The 16,728-nt window shown below is 35.9% G+C and overlaps 1 protein-coding gene across 5 annotated transcripts in view; it reads left to right on the top strand.

Annotated features, from left to right (window-relative positions):
* Window positions 1–16,728, top strand: part of SLC30A6 (solute carrier family 30 member 6) — a 35,209-nt gene that overhangs the window by 14,028 nt on the left and 4,453 nt on the right. For 3 of the 5 annotated variants that reach the window (XM_082426996.1, XM_082426999.1, XM_082426998.1), the window contains exons 6-13: window positions 4,214–4,294; window positions 4,764–4,799; window positions 5,532–5,626; window positions 7,884–7,932; window positions 8,538–8,657; window positions 11,184–11,286; window positions 12,498–12,545; window positions 13,610–13,678. In XM_082426996.1, the coding sequence (XP_082283122.1) occupies window positions 4,214–4,294; window positions 4,764–4,799; window positions 5,532–5,626; window positions 7,884–7,932; window positions 8,538–8,657; window positions 11,184–11,286; window positions 12,498–12,545; window positions 13,610–13,678 (601 nt within the window). Of the gene's footprint in view, window positions 1–4,213; window positions 4,295–4,763; window positions 4,800–5,531; window positions 5,627–7,883; window positions 7,933–8,537; window positions 8,658–11,183; window positions 11,287–12,497; window positions 12,546–13,609; window positions 13,679–16,728 lie in introns of those variants that run through there. The other 2 variants (XM_082427000.1, XM_082426997.1) reach the window with 2 other exon arrangements.

Genomic DNA, 16,728 nt, shown 5'->3' with positions numbered 1-16,728 from the left:
AGCAAGACTTTGAACCTTCTCACCTTCATCCTTGAGACGAAAGGATTCCCCAGCTCTAGTTCAGAAAATAGTGAGAAAGAACTATTGGTTGGTCCACCTTGGTATAGATGTTAGTCTTTAGATCAGCTATTGTGGCCAAGAGACAAGGTCACATAAGGGCAAGACAGCTCCCATTTTGGCCTAGTTACTTAGAGTGAATAGGAAAAGAGGGAGCAATCAAATATAATTGCAATCCGTCACATAGCTTGAAGTATCATCTATATTTAATAATTCCAAAATTCAGTTCTCCAGCACTGAGATTTATCTCATGTCATGTTACCTTCGTGCCAGGTTCACATGGATGTCTAATTCATGTCTTAAATTCAAGCTAGGATTCTTGTTTTCTTCCCCCAAAATCTGTTCCTCTGCAGTTTTTCACATCTTAGCAAATACACCACCACTCAGTTACTCAAGCAAAATCCTTGATTATTCTCTCATCACCCACATTTATCCATGAGCAGGTTATGTCAGGATAACTTAGGAACACATCCAGAATCTGTCCTCGCCCCCGTTTCTATCTCCACTACTACCATCCTAACTGGTCCCCATGCTTCTGCTTTTAGCCCCCTTCAGTCCATTCTCCATATAGCAACCAGTGTTTTTTCGGTTTTTTTCTTCAGTGTTTTTTTTTTTTTTTTAAGCCTAAATCATGCTATCATTCTACTTCTTAAAACCATCCAGTTGTTTCCTGTCATACTTAGAATAAAATCCTGACTCCTTTCCTCGTTTACAAAGGCCTTGTATGATTTAGACCCAGCCTACTTCTTTTCAAGTTACCACTCTCATGCCCTCTATACCACACTGTCTTTCTTTCTGTGATTTGAACACAACTTATTCCTGCTTTAGGGTCTTTGTACAAACTATTCTGTGTCCTGGAAATGCTCTTCACTTGATTCTTACGAGATAAGCCCAATTTTGTTATTCCAATCTTAATGTCACTAAATGCTAATGTCATTAAGTGACTGGGCCCAATCTAAAATGGATTCTAAAATAGATCACCTAGTTAGCTTCTTGTCACATCAGACTGCTATAATTCTCTGTATAGAACTTATCAGAACTTATAAATTAATTTTTTTTAATTTATTTATTTAATTTATTTATTTGATTTATTTATTTTTGGCCGTGTTGTGTCTTCGTTGCTGCGCGCGGGTTTTCTCTAGTTGCGGTGAGTGGGAGCTACTCTTCATTGCGGTGTGTGGGCTTCTCATTGCGGTGGCTTCTCTTGTTGTGGAGCATGGGCTCTAGGCACACGGGCTTCAGTAGTTGTGGCTTGCGGACTCTAGAGCACAAGCTCAGTAGTTGTGGCGCACGGGCTTAGTTGCTCCGCGGCATGTGGGATCTTCCTGGACCAGGGCTCAAACCCGTGTCCCCTGCATTGGCAGGCGGATTCTTAACCACTGCGCCACCAGGGAAGCCCAATTAATTGTTTTTTTTGGTCTTCCCCTTTAAAATATAAATTTCTTGGTAGCAGGGACTGTAGCTTGTTCTGCTTATATCCTTGTGCAGTTTGGTGAATTTTAGCAAATAAATATACTTGTATAACTACTATCTAGATCATGATATAAAACATTACAAGTTCCCCCAAAACCTCCTTTAATGACTTAATATTGAGTCAGAGTCAAACCCTGAGAAAAGTAACCAGTATTCTGATTGGTGTCATTGCAGATTCTTGTTGCCTGTTTTTGAAGTCATATAAATGGGATACAATATATATCATCATATAGCAGTAGTTCATTCTTGTTCATTGCTCTAATATTCCATTATGTGAATATATCAAAATTTGTTTATATGTTCAACTATTGAAAGGAATTTAGATAATTTTTAGCTTTTAGCTATTATAAATAAAACTACTTATGAACATTCTTGTACATTTCTTTTGGTATACATGTGTGCTCATTTATGTTGGGCATATGTCTTTGAAATTACTCAGTCATAGGATTTGCATATATTCATCATTAGAAGATAGGATAATACCAAACAGTTTTCCAGAGTAGTTTTACCAGTTTAACATTTCCACTGACGGTATATGAGTTCTAGTTGCTTCATGTCCTTACCAACTGTTGGTATTGCCCTTTTTTTTTTAAAGCCATTCTAGGATGTGCAGTGGCATCTCATTGAGGCTTAAGTTATTTTCCTGATGAGTATTTGAGCACTTTTTCTTATGTTTATTAACCATTCAGATTACCCCTTTTGTGAAATGCTTGCTGAAGTATTTTATCCATTTTTAGATTGGGTTGCCTGTTTTTTCTTATTGATCTATATAGGAGTCCTTTATACATAAATATATTCTCTCACTCCCATTTCTCTTTCATTCTCTTAAAGGTATCGTCTGATGAGTGAAAAGTTTTTAATTTCAATGATAAATTCAATTTATCAGTCTTTTCCTTTATGGTTAATACTTTTTATGTACTTGTCAAGAAATCTTGGCCAGAATAAAGATATTCTACCCTGTTATTAGTTAGAAGTTTTACAGTTTGACCTTTCACATTTAGGCTTACAATCAAACTAGAATTGATTTTTGGTTTTTTTTAGGATTTTTTTTATTCATTTATTTTATTTATTTTTGGCTGCGTTGGGTCTTCGTTGCTGCGCGCGGGCTTTCTCTAGTTGCAGCAAGCAGGGGCTACTCTTCGTTGTGGTGCACAGGCTTCTCATTGCGGTGGCTTTTCTTGTTGCGGGGCACAGGCTTCAGGCACTCAGGCTTCAGTAGTTGTGGTGCAAGGGCTCAGTAGTTGTGGTGTTCGGGCTTGGTTGTCCCGCGGTATGCGGGATCTTCCCAGACCAGGGCTCAAACCTGTGTCTCCTTCATTGGCAGGCAGATTCTTAACCACTGCGCCACCAGGGAAGCCCTGGAATTGATTTTTGTGTGTGGGTTGAGGTAAAGGTCAAGGCACATTTGTTTCTACATAGCTATTCAATTAGGTAAAACATTTATTGAAAAAAATTTATTCTTTATTGCTTTTATGTACTACTTTTTCATTAATCAAGTGACTGTGTATGTGTTTGTCTGTTTCTGATTCTCTTTTCTCTTCTATTTGGTATATTTGTCTATCCTTGAATTAGTTCCATACTGTGTCAATTACTGTAGTTTTGAAATCTTGGTTATCTGGTAGTGTAAATCTTCCAGCTTTGTTCTTTTTCAGATTGTCTTTGCTTTCCTTCACCATTTGCATTTCTATATGCACTTTAGTATCAACTTATCAATTACCACAAATAATGTTGCTGCATTTACATACCTTTTTTTCGTACTCTCCTATAACCCACTTTTTTTCATTTCCATCCTTCCATGTCAGTAAATACATTTCTCTTATATTTGTAATAATGTGTAATGGTCTGTTGTTGATTCCAACATTTTTCTATTACAAACAGCAATGTGATGAACGTCCTTTAATATTTTATTATCTCCTGAATATTCTGAATTCTGTACCACCTGGAATTAAATCAACTCATTTGAGGGAAAAAACCAACTAATGTGATGAACATCGTTAATTATTTTATTATCATTTCTGAAGATAATTATTTCCTTGAGAAATTTTAAGCATATATACTTACAGGTGTTGAATGCCATTAAACTATGTGCAGTGGGAGAAACTAAGATAAATAAGACAACAGCCCGTGGCCTCCAACTGATAGCTTAGGGATTATAAGACATATTCAATTAACTGCAATTGTGTGTAGATAGGAGAGGCAGTGTAGTAGTGGTTAAAATCGTGAACTCTAGAGCCAGAGTGTCTGAGTTTGAAAACCTGACTCCTTCACTTGCAAGCCGTATGACTCTAAACAGTTACTTTTCCTCTTTGGGCTTCAGGTTCCTTATCTCTTTTTAAAAAAAAAGAAGTGGATAAACTAACCCTCATAAGGATTTAGATGAGGTAATATGTTAAACACTTCGACCAGTGTCTGACACAAGATGGGTCAATTAAGTGCTAGCTGTTATTATAATAATGGTTATTTCTAGAAAATAAAAGCCCTAAGGAGTATATGTTGTACAAATAGGCACTCTTTTTAAAATCTGTGATGTTCATTGTTTATTGTCATTCTAGAAACTGTAGTCTTTTTTAACAGCGTTTGGATTATAGTAGGCACATGTACAGTGAGTGAATGAATGTGTTCTAGAGATACTAGTTTGTGAATTGAAAGAATTAGGCTGATTTAATTAATTTTCCAATTTCAGATTTGAAAGATTAGAAGTCCTAGCTGTATTTGCGTCCACAGTCTTGGCACAATTGGGAGCTCTCTTTATATTAAAAGAAAGGTACATTTGTATACAATGTTACTGTCATTGCAAATTCTACCTATGCCACCTTTGGGAATATGAAAGAATCCAGTGAGACACGTCTGGCTGGAAGGGTATACAAATAAAATGAGCAGTGCTGGAGTTTTGATAGTACAATTTCTTCATGTTTCAGACTTTTCTCCCTTCTTTTCACCCTTCTTTTATTACCTTCTTTGATGCTACTAAATTTAGTCATAGGTGTGAATGAAAGGAAAGGATTCACACAAACATGTTTTAATGCTTAGTACAAACCCATTGAAACAGGTTTGGTAGAGAAAGATTGAATTACACCTTGAGGATAATTTGTGGGTCTGCTTGTCTCATCACTACTAATAATCAACAGTTGGTTATCATATTAAAAAGTTTTGTGAATTTATTAGATTAATTATATATTAATAAAGTTTTATAATTTGTAGGACTTATTTAATACATTATTTCCTTCTTTTAGTGCAGAACGCTTTTTGGAGCAGCCTGAGATACACACGTGAGATTCTGCTTTTGACATAACATATAATTTACTGTTGAGTTTGATTCCCAGTTATTAATTGGTATGTTATTAAATAGTGGTTACTTTGGCCAATATCAGAGTTCAGAGTGTGGTAATATATATTTCATTGATATTTCACAAGCAAAATCCCCAAATCCCAAGACTCTCTCTTTTCACCCTTAACTGTTCCCAAGCCCTTAAATTTTTATACTGAACAGGAAGGCCTTTCTACCCTGATTTTGGGTTCCTCAGTATTCCTAGGCCCAGGTCAGTATCCTAAGCCAGCCCCATCTGGTCTTCTGTAATTTAAGATTGGATCCTCCAAGTCTTTTAGTAGCAGCTATAGAAAAGATGGAATTGCTATTATTTACAACATAGTGGCCAACTATGTGGACTTTACCTATTCTGATCAGTTTAATTCAGGACAGTCTGACCCGGCCAGTGGACTGTAAACCAAATACCATTAGCATTTCTAAAAATTTATAACAGCAGTTACCTGTAAGAAGATACTGTTAATGCTAAGAGTCTTTTTTTTTTTGTCCTGTGTAAGATGGAGCAACAGTAGACAGGACATTGGTCATGGGGTAGAACCAAGTTCAGATTCTGGCTCTGCAAATACTAGACCATTGAAGCAGACCACTGCCTTCCCATCTCTTAGTCTCTCTACATGCTGAAATTACGTATTGACATTACCAAGAAAAAAATAATGATGAATGTTGTTTTTTTCAGGGGAAGATTATTAGTTGGTACTTTTGTGGCTCTTTCTTTCAACCTGTTCACAATGCTTTCTATTCGGAATAAACCTTTTGCTTATGTCTCTGAAGGTATGTTTTTATTTACCGTTAATAAAAAACCAATTAATCTCTCATAAAAACAGGTCTTTTGCTTGTTTAATTAATTCATAGATCAATGAGAAAGTATATCCTGAAGAGAAGAGAGGACTACCCCAAAGGTTCTAAAGTCTTTCTCTGAGCAAACAATTATGAAACGGAATCTAATTTTTACAAGCTTTAAAATAACATATTACTTAAAAACAGGCAAAACTGACTTACCTATTAAATTACATGCAATAAAAAATTACATTTACCAAATAACATGAATGAGATTTTACATGTATAACCTACCTAAGAAAAGTTTATTGCAAGCATTTTAGAAGCATCAGTGTACACAGACTAGTTGCTATGCTCATTGCAAATAATTGTATTTTGTTAATTAAGTAAGTTCCCAGGAACTTCTCTTGGGCAATGGTGGATAGGCATATATTTGAAAGTAGCAAAACTTTATTCCTTTTGATATATTCTTTTATTTTCAAGTCTTTAAAAATTTAGATAGACTTTTCACTCCAGTGGTCTAAATTATTGGCATTTTTCAATAATTTCAGTGTTTTGGAATCCCACTAACCTACAAAGGGTTAACCACTGATGGATGGAGAAGTGAGGTAAAAACAAAAGTGGGCTGTGTACACAGACCCACACACCTGTACTTTGAAGCAAAAATAGGTGAGGGTCTTTTTAGGTCTCACTGACTTGAATACCAAGATAACCAAGGGAAGAAAGCTTTCTGAAATACCCATTCAGGTTTAAGCAACTTCCTGCGTGTTGCAAAGTATGAGTTGTATTTGTATGAGTTAGAGTTTAAGAATTACTGCATGAACTAAAAAATTAAATAATGATATTTGTGATGACCAGAATTTTTTAGAAAAAACTTTATTAGAATAATATAATGCTCATTCTAGAAATTCTAAGAAGGTACAGAGGTTTAGAAACTGTATCTCTCCGTGAAGATCAGAAAGATACAAGAAGGAAACAGTATTGATAATCTCATGACCCAGAGATAACATCTGTTAACATTTCTGTTTTGTTCCTTTAATTTTTTTTCTATGCACATGTATATATTTTTTTTACATATTTAGAATTGTATCAATTAACAATTTTATGTTTAGCTTTTTTCAGTTAACATTATGTCTTGAGTATTGCCTGTCATTAAATACTCTTTGAAAAAATGATTTTTGAAGGCTTGCATAATATTTTGTCATGAATATTTTTAAACAGTCTATTGTTATATAGAATAATATATAACCTTTTACAGATAATGCTATAACCACCACCCTTTTTTGTATCAGATTTCTTGTATGCATTTCCGCTTCTTCTTCCCAAAGAAGAAATTATAAATGGGTTAAAAATACACTATTTTTTTAAGTCTTTGATATATATTGCCAAATTTATTTCTAGAAAGATCATCTAGTTTGTATTTTTATTAGCTGGAAATGAAAATTCACAGAAACATCAAAATTTATTATACAACATTAGTTGAAATTTAAGTGGAAAATAATATTGAGCACTTTCTATCTGCCAGGCACTGTGATAAACGCTTTACATAGAACCCATTTAATTCTTCCTATAACCATAGGTAAATCATTTTATTGATATTATCCCCATTTTACACTGAGACCCTGAGAGATTGTCACTTGTCTCAGGCTACACATCTAGTTAAGGGCAGAGCTGGGGTTGAAGCCAGGTATTCTGGCATCAGAGTCTGCTCTTAAACTGCTGTACCAGGCTACTTTTTATATGGCTTGCCGATCTTTTTTACATCGTGGTACACATAAAAAAATGAGAATTTCTGTAGCACCCTGGGATAAATGTAAGAGGATGCTTGAGCCTGGAGGCTGCTTGTCCAGGGACAGTAGCTGACAGGCATCTGCATGTAGCCGGATTCCCACCTGGCCTTTCTGAGAGCTGAGCGAGTCAGTAATCGGTGTACCTGCAACCCATTCTCAGCACACTGGTTAGGAAGCTTTGCTTTACACTATAATAAGCCTTTAAAACTTCAAATTAATAGTAACAATGAAATACGTTAAGTTCACTTATTCCTTCAGGTCAGCTGTATATTGCAGTTGAAACTGCTTTTCATTTAGTATCCTAAAGGCATAAAAGAGAAAAAAGTTCTAGATTTGAGGAATAACATGATCTTTTGTAATGTTACACAGTCATGACCGAACTTATTTTTTAAATTTAAGAATCAAGTATTTCTGATAATGGTTTATTCTATATACATAATTTAAGTATTTTCTTTTTAAAGCTGCTAGTACAAGTTGGCTTCAAGAGCATGTTGCAGATCTTAGTCGAAGGTAAGATGTTATAGGATTTCATGATATACATAACGTTAAAGGAATGCCCAAGAAATGCATCTGTCTCAGCATTATTATTGCTGAGGTTACTACATGAATCTCACAGATCAGCTTTTTTTTTTTTTTTTTTTTGGCTGTGTTGGGTCTTCGTTTCTGTGCAAGGGCTTTCTCTAGTTGCGGCAAGTGGGGGCCACTCTTCATCGCGGTGCGCGGGCCTCTCACTATTGCGGCCTCTCTTGTTGCGGAGTACAGGCTCCAGACGCGCAGGCTCAGTAGTTGTGGCTCACGGGCCTAGTTGCTCCGCGGCATGTGGGATCTTCCCAGACCAGGGCTCAAACCCGTGTCCCCTGCATTGGCAGGCAGATTCTCAACCACTGCGCCACCAGGGAAGCCCCCAGATCAGATTCTTATTCTCCCTTTACTTTTTCTTACTTTTTAATTGATGATACAAAAGAGACCTTTACGAGTGAGAGTTTTGTTCCCAAATTCTCTTTGCTTTCTTTAAAAGATGTATGATACTAAAATACAAGTCATCTTTTATACGACTTTCATCAGTATTACATAAGTTCTACTAATGAATACTCTTTTTATTTGTTTTTTCATAGCTTGTGTGGAATTATTCCAGGACTTAGCAGTATCTTCCTTCCCCGAATGAATCCATTTGTTTTGATTGATCTTGCTGGAGCATTTGCTCTTTGTATTACTTATATGCTAATTGAAATTAAGTAAGTATTTTTTATTGCTATCAAGTGTGTTTCGATTCCTGGGGCATCAGTAGGATGGCTAGGGATTAAGCTCATAGCATGTTTGCTTGTGACCTGTGCAACTTTGGTCAAGTCTTGTCCTCAAGTGTCTTCATCTGAAAAATTATGGGGGTTGGATTCAATAAGAAGTTTTCACCACAGTCTATAATGCAGGCTGGAAAACTGTTTAAATTCCTTACTGCTGACCTGATGAGTGAAACTGAGAAGAGGAGGATAAAAGAGAGAGAAATCACAGCGACTGTTGCTGAGCAAGGGAAGAGAGGAAATAGATGTGAATCAACTTTAAAAAAAGCAAGTCTATTAGGAAAGAGACTTTAGCAGCCTTAAGCTTAATTTTATGACGTGATTCGTTGACTCCCTGCCGTTTTGCATACTCTCCTAGCATATCACATACAATTATGTTTTTATTTACTACCTCTATGTGATTCCTACATTTTTATTTCTAGCCCAGATCTCTACTGAATTCCAAAAAGCATACCTTCTTTTCATGTCCACCTCAACTGAACCTATTTCCCCCATCCCCAAAACTGCGTTTTCTTGTACTTTGTGTCTCAGTGAATGCTACTACTGTCTATTCCTTTGCATTCTGCTTTTAAATTGTGTTAAAACATACATAAAATAAAATTTACCATTTTAACCATTTCCAAGCATACAGTTCAGTACTTTCACAGGCATTTAGTACATTCACTTTGTTGTGCAGTCATCATCACGATCCACCTCCAGAACTTTTTCATCTTCCCTAACTGAAACTGTACCCATTAAATAATTACTACCCATTCTACCTCCCCGCAGCCCCTGGCAACCACTATCCTACTTTCTGTCTCTATGCATCTGACTACTCTAAGTACTTCATATAAATGAAATTATACATATTTGTCCTTTTGTGTCTGGCTTATTTCACTTAGCATAATGCCCTCAAGGTCCATCCATGTCACAAATGGCAGGATTTCATTCTTATGGCTGACTAATATTCCATTGTGTATATATTTATGTATGTATATGCCACATTTTCTTTATCCATTTATCTGTCAACAGAAACGTAAGTTGTTTCCATGTCTTGGCTGTTGTAAACAATAGTCTTGTCACCTACTCTTGTTTAATCTTTCTTTTTAATATTATCTTTCCCTTCTTCCCATTCTTTTTCCTAAATTGAGGCCTTTATGTTTATTTCCTTGGCCTAATTAGAATAGTCTTCTCATCTTATAATTTTTATTCTCACACATCTTTAGTTATCTGCTATTTTGCTACTGATCATTAAAAGTTGCAAATCGGAACATAGTTTCCTGTTTCAAAATTCTCTTTTGGATACTTAGAAAAATTAAAAGTTGTTAACACAGTGAAGCTTCTACTAACCTTACTAGCCATCCGTCTATCTATATATACTTAACTGTTGATAGTTTCATTGCTGCATCAGGGTTTTTATGCCCTTGCATATGCTGCTTTCACTGTCTACAGTATCTTGGTCCCATCATCTTGCTCATCTTGAAGGCTCCGCTCAAATGTCACCTCATTTTTTTTTTTTTCTTTTTTTGCCGCACCTCGCAGCATGCGGAACTTCCCCGACCAGGGATCGATCCTGCGACCCCCCACAGTGGAAGCACGGAGTCTTAACCACTGGACCTCCAGGGAAACCCCTGTCACCTCTTTTTATATTTAGCCTTTCTGCATTATCCCTACCCCAGGAGGCTTGCCACTCACTCCTTTGTGCATCCATGATACCCTGTAGGACTTCTCCTTTGTACCCAAAGTCCTTTATTATATTTTTCACATGTATGTTTCCTGCCATTTCAAAGGCAGGATCTATGTCTTTACTCATTTTCTATTCCCAACATATGGGAAAAAGTGAAAAAGAGTACATGATCAGCTTTGTAACCATTGGCATTTTGGTCTGTCTTGTTAATAGAACAGTGAACTACTGATGAGATGTTGCACTTCAGTCACAATGTTGCTGTAACAAATTCCTGGAGAATCTCACCCTGTGAAGTTCCTGGGGAATTTGAAAAATTTTAATAGTAATTATTGGAGTTATTGTTTACAGCAAAATTGATAGAATCACTGATGAATTCTATTGGTCTTCCTGTATCAGAAATTACTAGTTAAAGGTTTCTATTTATAAAATAAATAAAATATAAAATAAATATATATGAAATATTTATAGTTGACAAGTAGATTGAAAATAATAAATATATATGAAATATTTATAGTTGACAAGTAGATTGAAAATACATTGTGGGGAAATGCTCACATTATTTTTCTTCATCATCTCTCGTCACACTAATTAACATAATTATTAGTTATTTCCCCCTAAACTTCGGCAAGAAAGGATCCTGAAAACCTTTTATTTTCCTTTGAGATGCTCTCATTGTCAGTAGTGGCCAGCTGTGGTAAAACAGTCCTGTTGCTTTAGATAATTAAAGTTTGTAGATTAAATTGTAAGAAGCCCAGGGAAGCATACATTTAAGATTTAGAATTGTTTTTTCTTTTCAGTAATTATTTTGCTGTAGATACTGCATCAGCCATAGCCATTGCTCTGATGACATTTGGCACTATGTATCCCATGAGTGTGTACAGTGGGAAAGTATTACTCCAGGTAAGGGTCTTCTTTCAATATGCATGCTTAAAATCAGCTATGTTCTTTTACCAGATTATAAAACGATATGGGTTCTTCTACCAGATGACGAAATTTTTAGCTACTGGAGGGCACTGTTGGAAATGAAGCCAAACAATAATCTCTGAAATTTGAATAGTAAGAACCAGATGGTACTTCCCTGGTGGCGCAGTGGTTAAGAATCCGCCTGCCGGTGCAGGGGACACGGGTTCGAGCCCTGGTCCGGGAAGATCCCACATGCCGTGGAGCAGCTAAGCCTGTGCGCCACAACTGTTGAGCCTGCGCTCTAGAGCCTGCGCTCTGCAACAAGGGAAGCCACCACAATGAGAAGCCCTCGCACCAAAATGAAGAGTAGCCCCCGCTTGCTGCAACTAGAGAAAACCTACACGCAGCAACGAAGACCCAGCTCAGCCAAAAATTAAAAAATAAATAAATAAATTTATAAAAAAAAAGAACCAGATGAAGTTCTATTGATGCACAAAATAGGCACAGATCTTCATGTAGTTGTAAGACAAAAGCATAAATGAAAAAATTTTGCCTCTAATAATGTTTCAGGTGAAAACAATATTACTTAAAATCTTTTTTAGATACTCATTTTCCCCTAATAAATGTGCTTTGGCTATTGTATAATCCGGTTATGATTGTTTTCTTATTTTCTATTCTTGAATTAGTGAGACTTTTAAATTTAAAATTTAAAATGAGGAATCACTACTTATTGAAACAATAGGAACACCTATAGACAAGCACCTGAATAGAAAGGTAGTTTCCCAGGGCTAGATGAATGTGTAAGCACTGCTTTTCCTTCTGTCTTTTCCTCATGCCTTTTCTAAAACCTGTGGGTTGTATCTCCCTCTCCAGAAGTAGTAATAACAGTAACATATTAGTTTTATAGGGCTATGCCTTATACAAAATTTTACTTTCTTAAAGATTTTTTTGTTGATTATTTGGTTCTTTAAGGCTTATTTGGTTTTAGAGATAGCAACTCTTTTGCAAGATAAGAAATAAGCGTGGGCTGATTCCTGATGCTGCTTTATTAGTGGGTCAATTAAAGCCTTTCTTCCCTAAATCATGATAGGGCACATGTGAAACAAAGCAAAGGCTGGTGTAAAACCCAATTTTTTTTGTGTCAGGGCTACTGTTGCAAAAGTTTTTTCTCTCTCTAGATTCATATTTTATTTTATTTTTTTCCCCAGACAACACCACCCCATGTTATTGGTCAGTTGGACAAACTTATCAGAGAGGTAAGATGGAATAATAAGTAAAATCATTTTAATTTATAATTAGAGAATGCAAAGAGTGGGTACAAATAATTTCAACTCTTTCTAGAATTTTATTTTAGGGAAGTTTTTGTTCTTTACAATGATACAGTAGGAGGCATAACATAGTGACAAAAATAGAACAATTTGACGAATTGTGCAGTCTGGAAGCCAGATTCACTTGAAATAGTGGGTTGGCCAGAAAGTGCATTTGAATTTTTCCATAAGATGTTATGAAAAACCCAAACGGCCTTTTTGGCCAACCCAATAAATGTAGACAGTAATGGTCTAAAGACCACACTATTTGCTATATAAATGCTGTGATTTTTATGATTTTGTATTCAAACCTAGGATTTTGATTAAGTCAGAGGCCACCTTTACATGGTGATTGCTTCAGCACCTAATATCTTGATCTGTAGGTTTAGATTTTGTATTGTTATAAAATTCCAACTGTTAATGAAGGAATAAGATAATCAAATTATTTGGATGTTGAGAGTGTTTTAAACTATTCGTTGTCAGTATCACAGAGGCCACTTTGATCAATATAGCTGGCCAGTTGCTTCAGCTAGTGGGGTCTGTGCCACTGTATCAATGGGCCACACACTGTATATCTGGCCTTGGAATTTCCTTTTGGCCCACATCCAAATAACATCCTATATTGTACAGAAATTTGTTAAAAGGGAATCCAGAGAAAGAAATGATTGAGAAGACAAAAAAATTCTGATACCACAAGTGCTGGATGTAAATATATACTATACTAATAAGATGAAAAGAACTACACACTGTTGAACAAGGTGTGAATGAGGGAAGTAAAGACCTGATTCTTGAGGGATTGGTGCAGAGAAGACACTGGAAAAGAAGGCCCTGGCTCAGTATTGAACAAGCAGAAATGGTATCTGGAGTGAATGGTCTGGGACCTCTCTTGGCTAATGAGTGTCTTCAGGCAGGGTTTGGCCATGTCATTTCTAGGCTTACAGCAAATCCATAATGTGACTGAATTGTGTTGGATATGTCAAATACAAAAGCCCTATTTCTGTGTTTTTGATTAGGTATCTACCTTGGATGGAGTTTTGGAAGTCCGAAATGAGCATTTTTGGACCCTAGGTTTTGGCTCATTGGTATGCTTTCTATATATTACTTTAGTTTAAACATAGTTTAAAACATAGTTATAAAACAAAGTTTATAAACATAGTTTATACTTTTTAAAACTGAAAAAAGTATTTAAAGTTTTTGTAGATCCTTTGATTCCCATTTCTGTTCAATAAAGTAAAAAATATAGATGGATTTAGTAACCTAATTGAGATTAAGGAATGTTTTTCTTCATTCATTTTTTTCCTTTCAAACTAAATGATCTCAATACTAGGCTGTCCAAAAAAGAAAAATCCATAGTCATACATTCCTAAATACAAAAATGTTGCAGAAGTAAAATGTGCAATTATTTTCTTTTTTATTACCGTTCTAATTTTGGAGATTTTTGCAGAATATGTTAGAGTTATAATAACAGCTGCTTCAGCATAAAATTCCGTGTTTTCTAATCCAATTTAGACCTCATTACCAAAGAGATTTTGTTATGGCATGATTTTATTCCTGTGTCAGAAATGATGAGGAAAATACAAGAAAGTACCCAGAAAAAAAAAAAATTTAAACAACCATAATCCTATGGATGTTTTGGTATTAATACTTGTATACTTACTCTCTTTAGAAAATGAGGTCATGCTGTTTTATAATCTGCTCTTTTCACTTAATATATAATTAACAGTTTTCCATGTTATTAAATACTACTCTTCTACAATATCATTTAAAAAAAAAATTAGATTTGACTTTTTTAACATAACACAGATTTCAGGGGTAGGCAGATGAGGGTTGGTGCAACAGCTCAGTGATGTCACTACTTGGCAGTCTTTCGTTTCAGGCTTGTACTCTTTCAGCAGAAAATGGCTGCTTCATCTCTTCCTTCTCCTTCTCTTCCCCTCTCTAGTCATTTTGGATATCTAAAACTCATTCTCTAGTAAATTCTTCAGGAAAGGCCCTTGGGAAAAATATTCCCTAAATTTTTGAATGTTGAAAACAGTTGTGAACATTATACTTGAAAATCATTTAGCCGGATATAAAATCCTGAGCACATATTTTATTTCCTTGAGTTTCTTAAATATATTACTCCATTTTCCTCTGGCATAAAGCATTATGGTGATAAAGCCTGATGATACATAGTCTGATTTTTTTTTCACCTTTATACGTGACTTGATCTTTTTGCTTCTATGCCTAAAAGATTTTTAATAATTTGTTTTTTGGCTGCATTGGGTCTTCGTTGCTGCGTGCAGGCTTTTCTCTAGTTGCGGCGAGTGGGGGCTTCTCTTGTTGTGGAGCACGGGCTCTAGGCGCGGGGGCTTCAGTAGTTGCAGCACATGGGCTCAGTAGTTGCAGTTTGAGGGCCCTAGAGCATGTGGGCTTCAGTAGTTGCAGGACGTGGGCTCAGTAGTTGCAGCTAGCGGGCTCTAGAGTGCAGGCTCAGTAGTTGTGGCATATGGGCTTAGTTGCTCTGCAGCATGTGGGATCTTCCCAGACCAGGGATCGAACCTGTGTCCCCTGCATTGGCAGGTGGATTCTTAACCACTGCGCCACTAGGGAAGTCCCTTGCAGTTCACTTTTTTTTTTTTTAATATTTATTTATTTATTTTATTTATTTGGTTGTGCCAGGTCTTAGTTGAGGCAAGTGAGCTCCTTAGTTTGGCTCGTGGGCTCCTTAGTTGCAGCACGCATGTGGGATCTGGTTCCCTGACCAGGGATCGAACCCAGGCCCTCCCTGCATTGGGAGTGTGGAGTCCTATCCACTGTGCCACCAGGGAAAGCCCCCTTACAGTTCACTTTTAATCATTGTTTTAATTGTACTGATAATAACAAACTAGTAGACAAGTGTTTATTTAGCTGGGTGGCTTATAAACACAATCATCTCTGCTGTTCAGAACTTGGCCATCCAACAGCTACACAGATGTGTTGCCTAATTAAGACAAAGGAAATTAATAAAACAAGCTTTTGAGCTGCCAGGAATAATTGTCACAAAAGCCATAGATTAATGCAAACACCATTATCATAGGACACTGTTCAAGCTCATACTTGGAAATGGTTTTCACTTATTTTAATTGCTTTGACTTCCATATCAGACTGAAAGAGGAGATACAGTATCTTTTATAATTTTGTATAGTGAAAACTGTGAGATTACCATCTCACAGTGGCAAAGGAAAGGGGGAAATCAAAGATGACTCGATTTGTGGACATGGCTTGTCTTACCTAAAAGTAGTAAAATGGAAGTCAAATTCAAGCAGTAAGATATTTTCTTTATCTCATGATTAGCAATAACTCTCTTATTAGTGCTCAAGCCATAGATTTAGACCCATTGTAACTAAGCCAACTATTTTGCTAATTTAGGTGCTGTTACAGTTTTTTCTTTTTTTGAAATTTGAGTTTATCTAAAACTCAACAATGTCTGCTATATATTTTATTTACTATATATTTTTGTTCTGTTTTTTGCTTGTTTTTTTAGTACGTATTTTTAAGTTTTTATTATACAAATATACCCCATTGTTAGAAAAATTAGAACTTATAATTAAGTCAAAAAGAACAAAAATCCTTAATAATTCTACCATCTAGAGATAAGTGCTGTCATTCTTTTTTCCCCCCAACATAGTGATTTGATATTTTTATAGATTATACACCACACTATATTATAAAATATTGACTGTATTCCCTGTGCTGTACATTACATCCCTGTGACTTATTTACTTTATAACTGTTAGTTTGTATCTCTTAATAACCCTTCACCTATTTTGCCCCTTCCCTCACCCCTCTCTCCTCTGGTAACCATTAGTTCTCTGTATCTCTGAGTCTATTTCTGTTTTATTCTGTTTGTTCATTTGTTTTGTTTTTTAGATTCCACATGTAAGTGGAAACATACAGTATTTGTCTTTCTCCATCTGACTTATTTCACTAAGCATAATACCCTTCAGGTCCATCCAAGTTGTCGCAAATGGCAAGATTTCATTCTTTTTGTGGCTGAGTAATATTCCACTCTACATGTATACCATGTCTGTATCCATTTATCTGTCAATGGGCACTTAGGTTGCTTCCATATCTTGGCTATTGTAAATAATACCGCTATGAACATTGGGGT

The sequence above is a fragment of the Balaenoptera physalus genome (genome assembly GCF_965194825.1).
Source record: "Balaenoptera physalus genome assembly, chromosome: 15".
Taxonomy (NCBI): Eukaryota; Metazoa; Chordata; class Mammalia; order Artiodactyla; family Balaenopteridae; genus Balaenoptera; species Balaenoptera physalus.
Note: the sequence above shows the minus strand (reverse complement) of the source record. Positions and strands in the feature narration are given on the sequence as shown.